Source organism: Macrobrachium nipponense, chromosome 8 (genome assembly GCF_015104395.2).
Source record: "Macrobrachium nipponense isolate FS-2020 chromosome 8, ASM1510439v2, whole genome shotgun sequence".
Lineage (NCBI taxonomy): Eukaryota > Metazoa > Arthropoda > Malacostraca > Decapoda > Palaemonidae > Macrobrachium > Macrobrachium nipponense.
In genome coordinates this window covers 41,447,196-41,457,527 of record NC_087203.1, presented here as the reverse complement: position 1 = coordinate 41,457,527, position 10,332 = coordinate 41,447,196, and the positions used below count along the sequence as shown (strand labels likewise).

Here is a 10,332-nt window from a genome sequence, read left to right as displayed (position 1 = left end):
ATCCTAAAATATACTTCATGTTCAACCACATAGGTTTTGGTTTTAATCTCTCTTCCTTTTGTTCAAATTCCTAACTTTAGTTTATGGCACCAGGTAAATTTCAATCAATCAATCAATCGTAACTTTTGTCCTCTCTCTCTCTCTCTCTCTCTCTCTCTCTCTCTCTCTCTCTCTCTCTCTCTCTCTCTTCTCTCTCTCTCTCTCTCTCTCTCTCTGTTCTTCTCTCTATACTCTCTCTCTCTCTCTCTCTCTCTCTCTCTCTCTCTCTCTCTCTCTCTCATACACATGCACGAAGGCATTCTTCGCATACAGCAACATACAAAATAAGCTTATTTTTCACTGACATCTGAACTGAACTTTTTGCAATCTTTTCATGTGATTCTCATCCACAGGTAAATTAGATGGAGGTGATATGGGAGCCTCCCAGGGATCTGAACTCCTGCCTGAGCCACTTCCTCTGAGAAAACCAACCTCCATGCACAAGAGACTTTACCCTCGCTGGTTCCAAGCATATGCTTACAAGGTAATTCATTTTGCCCTATTTTTCGAGCAAGCTAATGTACCATCATGAACATCTTGCCCTGTTTATTTTTAGACTCCGATTTACTATCTTTATTTACAATAAATAGCTTGTTGAGCTTACATACTACATACAATGGTCAAATTTATAGATATCTGACCATTCTTCATTGGCATGTGGAGTTTACGTATTACATATAATGGTCAAATAAAGATATTTGACCATTCTTCATGGAAATTGTGTTCAGGAGCTTTGCATAAATCAAAATTAAATGTACAATTAAGCCACATCTAAAGCATTGATTGTTTCCTTAGAATAGTGAAAGACTAAATCATAATATATTTTTTTATGATCTATGTGAAAGTGCTTTTAAGAGGCATAATCATCCAAATAATTCTAATGGCACAGTTTACCAGTTATGAGAATATCTAATCTAACTTTGTCTCTGACTAAACAAAGAATAACGGTCCTTTGACAAGATTCTCTGTATCTATCAATCCAAACTTCTTTTTCTCTCCTCTCCTGATGGCTTTAAAGTTTGCCTTCCCTCTGAAAATATCATTCTCAAAGCCCTCATGCTTAAGACAATTCTCTCTGCAACCCTAATGTTTCTTAAGATCTTATTCTATCTTTCTTTAATCTTATAACCCACCCTGTATTATCTGCTGTAAAGTCTTTAAAGTTCTTGCTTCCACAAAGACCAGTTTGGCATCTCACCAAAATCATACCAGATTGCAATTTCTTGAAAGATTTCACATACAAACTGGATCCTGCATTTCTATTATTTTCTACCAGTCAGTTTCTGCACTAGTCCTTCCTCTTGGAAGTAGGCAATGATTCATCCTTTCAAAAAGAAAGGTGGCTTCTCTAATCATTTACAACACTGTCTTTTGCCTAAATTTTTATCATAACTAAACTTTTCCAAATTTTAATCAGTGCTCACTTTAAGACAACTTGAAACCAACTCTCCTTTTCAGGTCACCTTCAAAGAACAATTTACCACTTGATAACTTTTACCTCAGCACATTAGTATGTTAAGTCATCCTATCTGCAGGGAAGCAAACAGTCCTATTCCAACCTCTTGGTACCTGCAAGGCATTCAACAGTCTAACTCAAATTTCTTGACTATGAATTAATTCAGCCTTTTCATGAACTTGATACAAGTTTTTTACCTAACAACATTATCTGTTGTTGGTGGCAAAGTTTGCCCCTTCCAAGTTTTGTGGTAATCAGTCTTTTCCTTACATGATTCCACTTTTCTTTTTGTTGCTGATTTTCTCATCTATCTCTACAACTACTAATGCTTTAATAATTTCATATAGTACATCAGATTCCCTCTTACTTGACCTCCCATAACACACTACTGTTCACACTGGACCCTGAACTAATCTTTCTTAATTCTTCAGATCTAAACTTCAATGTGTTTGTAAATGAAGCACACAACCACAATTCGATAAAATTCAATGACCTAAAGATGGTGTCTATCTATATGTCCGTCACCAACCCCATCTAATTCTTTATGAAATGCAATAAAACCTTTCATGTACAATTGGTTTCATGATGCCAACTCTAACAGCATTTTTAATACTGCTTCACACCTATCTCTGACAGATTCTAGTTTTAAATTGTTAAATTTGTCTCTAAAGTACTTGATATTTATTGAAATGCTTCAAGTTCTTTCCTTCTTTCCTGTTATTAGTTTTACATTATAGCCTTATCAACCCTAGTTTGGAATACGGTGTTTGTAATTTAGGGCTATTTCCTTTTAAGCACTCCCTCTAATTTACATCACCAGCATTACAAGTCCTCAGTGCTTTATAGCAGCATTGCTGTCTTTCCCCTCTATAGTCAAGATCTGGAATTCACTACCTTCTGTTTAATTTGTTTTAGTTATAAATTTTCCATCTCGTGCTTTATTCTTATAAAAAAAAATTAGCTAAACGAGACCAGAGACATTTCAAATCCAATTTCCTGACATTGTTCTTAAGCTAAGTGAAAGCTGGGTCATGTAAAGTAAAAGCACAGCAAGACCAAAGGTAATGTAAGAAAAGCAAATGGCAGATAGCACTGCACTTTGGACAGAGGGAATACAATAAAGAACCTAGTGTTGCCTACAGAGTGTAATACAAGATACACTTAAAGTAATCAAGTGCCCCATTACAGAGGCCATCTTGTTCAAAACAGGTCTTCTGTAAACTATTTAAGAATTAGATTTCAGTCTTTTAACTTTCCCTTCATTTCTTTTTTCTTTAAGACTGGACTAGATAAGTTCAATAAGCTGTTCATTTAAAATGAAGCTATGACCATGTGGTCCTCAAGATAACAACAAATCTAAACCATACTTTGTCATGAAAATTTAGCTAGTGAATATCAGGTTATTATTATACTGAGATGTCCATTTTATCCACAGTAGGCTAATTGGGACAAAATATACTTAAACTGACATTTATGGTAACATGTCATACTACACAAGCATATGCTGCATCTTAACAAAATTACAGCTTGGAACACTCATTCTGTCACAAAATTCATTATCGGGGCACATTAATTTACAACCTAATTTACAATGAACTTGGGGAAGGGGATAATGTGGATTGTCTAAATTTGTCATTTATCTCAGGATCTTACATATCCATATAGCATTAGGTGTATCAGCTACATATATCATCAAACACTATTAAATGTAAGACTTAATTAGTACTGAATATAGAAAGATATGAAATTTAAAAACCCTTGTCTGGGTTTCTATAACTAATCCAGAATGGGTGAAAGGAAATTTAAAGCTACGTAGTATATGTATATGCAGGTGCACTTAAGACTGAGAATAAAATTTTTCAATATGAAATTTTTTTTAGGTAACTAGTATTTTTCCTATGAATACAAACCTGAGCCTTTAATGTAGGAGTATTCCTCGGCACAAGCTAGCATCAGTCATGGATACTTTGGTAACAAATTAGTGAATTGGTGGTACAAGGGCGAGTGGAAGATGAACCCCACTCACCTGCCATTATCTCACACTTTTTTTTTTTTTGCACCAATGATGAAGCATGGTGGTTGATGTGAGATTATGATTTAGGGCTCAGCTTTGTATGGGGCAGTTCATATGGGATTGTGAGAAAATGCTCTGGCTTTTATTTAGCTTCCTCCTCTCTTCACATACCTCCTTTATGCAAGACAGCTGCAGATCCTACCCCTACAAAGGAGCAGCAATGGTAGGGATTCACCTAAACAGAAGGAAGTATTCAAAGCACAAAAACACTAAGTTACAACTTGGTATTCAAAAGGCTCTCAGCAAGAAGTCCTCACTTCTCTGAGAACAGAGAAAGAGTGCTTGGTGAATGTGAGAGGGGTCTTCCCCACTCACCCTCCTATCACTAGCTAGCTGCCTTGTACAGTTTCAGCAACCAATTCCGGCTCACACTAAGGAATACGCCTACATAAAAGGCAATGATTTGCATTTCCAAAGAAACAAACATATTTTGCTAAGATTTACAGTATCCAGAAATACACAGATTAAAATTCCTTTTAAATACTAAAAGGTTCATTTCTTCAAGTAGTCATTTCTGAAAATACAGACTGAATACTATAGAATATCTTTGTAAGTGAACAAGGAAGTTACAAGAAACTGTCAGTATCAAAAATACAGGTTGACTTGGAACAAAGTACCAGATTAAATGCACTACCATCCTTCCCAAGCACCATGAGCTTGCGTTTGCTAAAAGAAAGGAAGGTAAGGTAAATATTGTAAAAGCATACAGAATAGGAACTTGAGCTGAAGTTATAAGCAATGGATGCACACTTTTATGAAGAGTAATACAAAAACTCAAGTAAAGTCAAGAATGTTTTAGACAAATAACTAGTAAAGAATACATATAATTCAATTACTTAACAGGTAATTATCATTACCAAAACACATGTATTGTAATACCTTGTACCATAATATTACCAACACACTAACTCACTTCACTATGCAATGTAGTCTTTGGTATGTGCAAGTAGGTTCATAGTAAATGCAGTACATAAGTTAATTATTCCATATTCTAGAACAGTTGAGTTACTATTTATGTTTTGTTAAACTACTTGAATATAAGTAACAAAAAAATGGTAACAGTTGACAAAATGGCAAGGAGGCAGTTATTCACTTTAGAATTTGATTAATTTTCTTCCACAAAAACTAATCTAATTGACAATATCTGTGGTTATCCCAAACATTTGACAACTTTGCTCTCAAATTTCACTTGTCAAGAAGTTTCATGACATCTAAATTGATCTTAAGTAAATATTTTTTTTTTTACTTTATATACGTACTGTGAATATGTGTGTTGTTTAATATAAATATCCTACCCTTCGTGATTTTTCATGAATTTTGCTTAAATCTGCTAACTGACTTTCTGTACATAAAATTCCTCTTAATTGTCTTACCTCAAATATCAACTCTAGTAATAGAACATGAATTACTTACCATGAACATCTCATTTATTTATTTCAGCCATCATCATTCAGCCCCATGACACAGTCTGCAGGAGAGCGCAAGAGGTTCCAACCTTTCCACCCTATGGCTCGATTCCGCGGTCTTTCTATGGGAGGCGGAAGCTCTGGATCCAGAGGATACCACAATTCATTTGACTTCCCACTCTCAGACCAACCAGGACACCCCGTTCCTTCAGGTAGATGTAAGCAAGAGGTGCAGAAGAAGTACGATTATGAGAGATGAAAAACACGAAGGCTACTAAAGGAATCAATCAATTGGATTCACAAGATTTATGCTATACATAATTCAAAAGCAATTGGCCCCTGGCAGTACTAGGTAGTGAATATATTAGGCTTTGACAACAAGGAAGATATATAAAGATTATTTTTGCTGAACTGGAGAAAACTTAACTGGATAAGCTAAACTCTTTTACTAGGTAGATCAGGGTGAACAATAGGACAGCATTTATGAGAACGAAAGCTTTTGTGGGAACACACCATTTAAAATACCAAAGAACATATTTTCAAACATAAAACCATAAAATAAATTGTAACCAGTAAAACAAATGCACAGCTCAAAACATCATAAATTATTTAATCTTCTGATCAAAACAATTTAATGAAAGCATACTACTAATACAGTTTAAATAAATAGTGCACACCTAATGAAACATCATAATCTCTAAGCTAGCACTTGGTTCCCTTACAATATATTATTAGAACACCTACAAATGTACACTATCATACAGAATACGTATACAATTAAAAACCCAAAACTCAGATTACTATCTATATACTCTAGTAATATCTTACAAAATACAACAGTAGCACTTGTAATAGTAAAAGCTACCACAGTACAGGTTAAAACTATGGGAACTTCAGGGAAGAAAACTTCATATGCTCAAGTTGAAAAGAGCATGAAAAGAAGAAAATATGTAAGGAACAGCTTCCAAGTCAAAATTCTCCAACTCATTTGGTATCATTAGGGCTGCCACTAATGTATCTGTGCAGGTCTGCCTGCACAGGCATAACTGAATGTTAATGTGAACAACTTGCACAGTTTCTCTGCCTGTGCAGGCAACCTGAGTAAATAGTTTATCGCAGTTGATAGGACTGTTACGAAATGACCTGCAAAAGCACACCTGAACATTAGTGTGGGGAGGCAAATTTTTGCTCATTTCTCTGCATGTCTTAGGAGAGGGAGTACACTTCAATCATGAAGAGAAAGCGTTGAGTTTTAACAAATTTAAAAGTGATAATATAGTGCGCTTAATCTTCTCAATGACTGATATAGATGTCAGATTAATCTATACTTACAATTTTGCAATTTTTTTAACAAGAAAAATAATTACATGTAATGATGGCTGAAATAACAGCAACATTAGTCAGTGCCTAGAATATTCCATTGAAACTGATGGGAATGAGTCTTTTCTTTGGCAAGTAAAATCCTAAGAACCTGCATATTTTAATTATTGAAAAAACTATAGGAGATTGATTCTGTGCTGACAAAGATAGTGTTGTAAAAAAATTAAGAATATGAGAAGCAATTACAGAAAGTAGTTCAAAAAAGTGAAGGGATCTTCTAAATCTGACATTTATCATTTTTTTGTTGATAATAGCAAGCCAATTATTCCCAATGATGGCATGGTTGCTAAAGAAACTGAGTAAAAAAATTTTATTGTTAGTGGTGAAGGTATGCCCGCACAGTGCAGGCAAACTATACTGTTTTTTTTCATCTGTCCATCCGCCTGTGGTGTTTTTGTATGGTAACACTGCATCCCGGGCTTTAGATAGTTACATTCAGCTTCCATTCAACGATTATAATAATATCCCATTTCGAATATTAACGGTGTAATTCGCATACAGTAAATTATTAAAATACTTTTCAGTTGCGAATGTACACCCAGATATCCTTTTATTTACCTAAAACTTACAAATAGCGTAACTATCTAAAGCCCGGGACGCAGTGTTACCATACAAAAACACCACAGGCGGATGGACAGATGAAAAAAAACAGAGTATAGATCTGCACTAGTATACCTAAATGTCAATGGCAGCCTGTAGGGGCACCAATATGCCTCATCATCGTCCTATAAAACACACTATATTCGTATTTGCAATCTTTCTCAACATCTGTTATAGATAGGCCCTGTAACAAGACTAAATTTTCTGGCAACTTTTAGCACTTTGCTTTGAATAAGCATAACCAACTTAAAATTTACCACTAACTTCGACCACAGACAAAATTTTTGGCGAACTTTGCTGAACAAGGTCAGAAAATATATTCACAAGACACAGCCCTAAAGGATATATGCACGGTATAATATTCTAATATGAAATCTAGTTTAATTATCTTTTTTACTCATTACTATAATTTACTGCTTCTGACAACCATCATTAACCCTTCCATGTCCAATAGATTAGATATAGATGATTCTTACCAGGATGCCAAAAACTCCAGCTGAAAGCCAACTATTAGCAAGGATAAAAATAATTTAATCTCTATTAATTCCACATTCATTTCATTATTTACTTTTACCTTTATTAAACTTTTATTAAAGATTTATTTTGCCATATTTCCATTAATAACATTTAGAGAAGAATTCCATAATTATGCAATTAATGGTAATGAGACACATGCCTTATAATCACAGAGAAAGCTTGATACACTGTGCATAAACCTTAATTTGAAATTCAATCCAAATCTCTCATATAGTACTTAAATTCAGGTAAGGTAATGAATAAAGTAAACAAAGCAAAATCAAAGGAATAAACAAGGGATTCCTAATTGACATAAATCTCACTTGCAAACCCTGTTGCTGCCTGGATAGGAATAGCAATTATAAGTGATACTGCTTCCATGAAACTACATCAATCCATCATACCATTACAGTATTGCAGACTCAATTACATATTTAGTTATTACAGTACATACAAAAATAATGCACTATAATATTTGTCTACATTTTCTGAATATCTATTTAATTTTTATTTCTAAAATAATCTACCGAAGTGATCAACAAGAATGGAAATCATGTGGTCAACATGGAATTTCCCCTCACTTATCTTAGAGAATGAGAGTACCATAGTGGTACAAAAATAATTTTGTTGAACTACTCACTTCAACTAATGTATTACAATAACACTAAAAATGTTTCTTTTTGTTCCACAGCTCCAAATGCTCAGCCATCCCCAAAATTCACCCCAGCAGCTCAGATGATTGAGGCTGAAGAAGAGGAGGTTGAAGAGGAAGAAGAACCAATGCGTGCTGGAGAACTTCTTCAGTACCTGAGGTCTATAGCCAATGATCGGGGAATCTCTGGCAATACCAAGAGCTTCCGATTTGGTATCAGCAGGAGGAAGTAAATGAACAGTTTATCTTAAAGGTTTTGGGAATTAGGAGTTTGATAAATCATTCAAAAGACTGGAATACAGAGGCAAACATTGTGTAGTTGGAGAGTTTTCAGATTGCTAATGCACCATGTAATTTGTATCTTATAATTCATAAACTTGTAATATAGTGATAGACACATTATACATGTATGTAATAAAACAATTATGCTACTAAAGAACTATCATATCATACCAAAGATGTAGGAACAAATATACTAGCTAGACCTCATTGCTTTGAGACAACTAATAAATATTGCATAATTTATGATACAAATTCAACTCTTAAGTCTACAGTACAGAATGAAGCCACAAAAGAGACATAACCTAGTTAAATAAATTCATAACCTTCATATGCCATTACATGTTATTGGTTTTATATCTTTATCAGTTGTCATCAGGTCACAGAGCAACTGAACTCAACTCCCTTCTCTCTATATTCTAATTCTTTTTAGGATAAAAAATCGCCACACCGCAGGGACAATATGTCCAAACCAAACGTGACAACTTTTATGCCCATAATAAATACAGTGACTTCTTAATAGTATTACATTAAATTTATAGTACAATTCTTGGTATCTTAGAATGGATGAGGATCAATCAATACCTCCAAGTGTCAAAAAGAAATACAGTAAGTGGCTTTCATACCTCCAGGCCAACAACTCTATATCATCACAGCAGCTTTATACAGCAGCTACAAAAAGTAAATTGCTACAATGGTCACATTGTATGGGTGTGAAATGTGAAAGCCCTCTGGGTAACTGCTGACTGTGGCATGCTCTATAATAACAGCAGTTACATTACCAAGTAAATCATAATTCCAGTGTGTATGTAGAACCAAAAACTTTCATAAATACTGTAAAACATTCAATAAAAACTTTACCTCATCTCTTGAAAATAACCGCAATACTTCAAATCTTAAGCTTTCCCATGTCTATGGAACTATTGAAACTCAGTCAATATAGGGTCAGAGGCAGCTGGTTTAGGTCTGCAAGGTTCTACGAACAACAAAACACATTCATCAGTCAGGAGCTATGACAACATGACAATAAGGAATCTCAGCTGAAATAACACACAAAATAGTATTAATAGTTTCTCATGCAAAGGAAAGCAGTAAGTTACAAAAATGTCTTACAGTACGTACAGTGTTTGTCTGTTAAATGGATATTTGTAAAACCCAGATATTTTTTTCTTAAAAAAAGACACCACAGACATAATAGTTCCATATAATCAACATCAACTTGTCTCATCTTCCTTCCTCATGAGATAAAGGTCTACCACAGGATCAGATTTTCCTTTGCAATTGTGTATGACTTACATAATTGTATATCAAGTTACACTTCTAGTAATCTTCATTTCAGAGGAAATATTAATAAGAAAAAAAAGGAGCTCCTGTAACAGTTGTTATTCACATTCACAAAATGGTGCAAAAAAGACTGGTACAGTACTACTTTAACTTTGATTTCCACCTGATACAAAATATTCTTTATACTTTTGCTTCTGAATCCAGCTCATAAAAATACTAATACTTTACCTTCCATATTCTTCTGATGAACAATACCAAGTATATTTTTTGTATAGCAATTCTTTTTTAACATTCTATTTACAAATATACATTATTTGGTCTATCTTTGCAGTTCATAAGATTCACTGCATTATCAGGATCTAATAATAGTTATTAATGTAATGTGTATAAATAAAGGATATATGGTATTAAATGGCAAATTTTCACTATATTCCTTACAAACATTATTTTCATAATTTATTGGCAGCACTTACAATTTGCATTCTAATGTAAAGAGGCAACACTTCCACACTACAGAATATCCTTCAGCAAAATTGAAAACGTATAGAGCAACGAAAAGACAAGAGCATAAATTAATGAGGAAAGATAACAAATATCAATGAAGATAAGCTAATGAAATATTCTATATAAAAAATGGTATGTGAAT

General features: G+C 34.0%; 1 protein-coding gene across 2 annotated transcripts in view; it reads left to right on the top strand.

Moving 5' to 3' along the window:
• LOC135222715 (uncharacterized) overlaps positions 1–10,098 on the top strand; it is a 137,496-nt gene extending 127,398 nt beyond the window's left edge. Inside the window, exons 3-5 of one of the 2 annotated variants that reach the window (XM_064260919.1) lie at positions 393–523; positions 5,010–5,187; positions 8,163–10,098. In XM_064260919.1, the coding sequence (XP_064116989.1) occupies positions 393–523; positions 5,010–5,187; positions 8,163–8,356 (503 nt within the window). In that variant the 3' untranslated portion in view covers positions 8,357–10,098. Of the gene's footprint in view, positions 1–392; positions 524–5,009; positions 5,194–8,162 lie in introns of both variants that reach the window. The other variant, XM_064260918.1, reaches the window with a different exon arrangement.
• Positions 10,099–10,332: the final 234 nt, after the last annotated feature.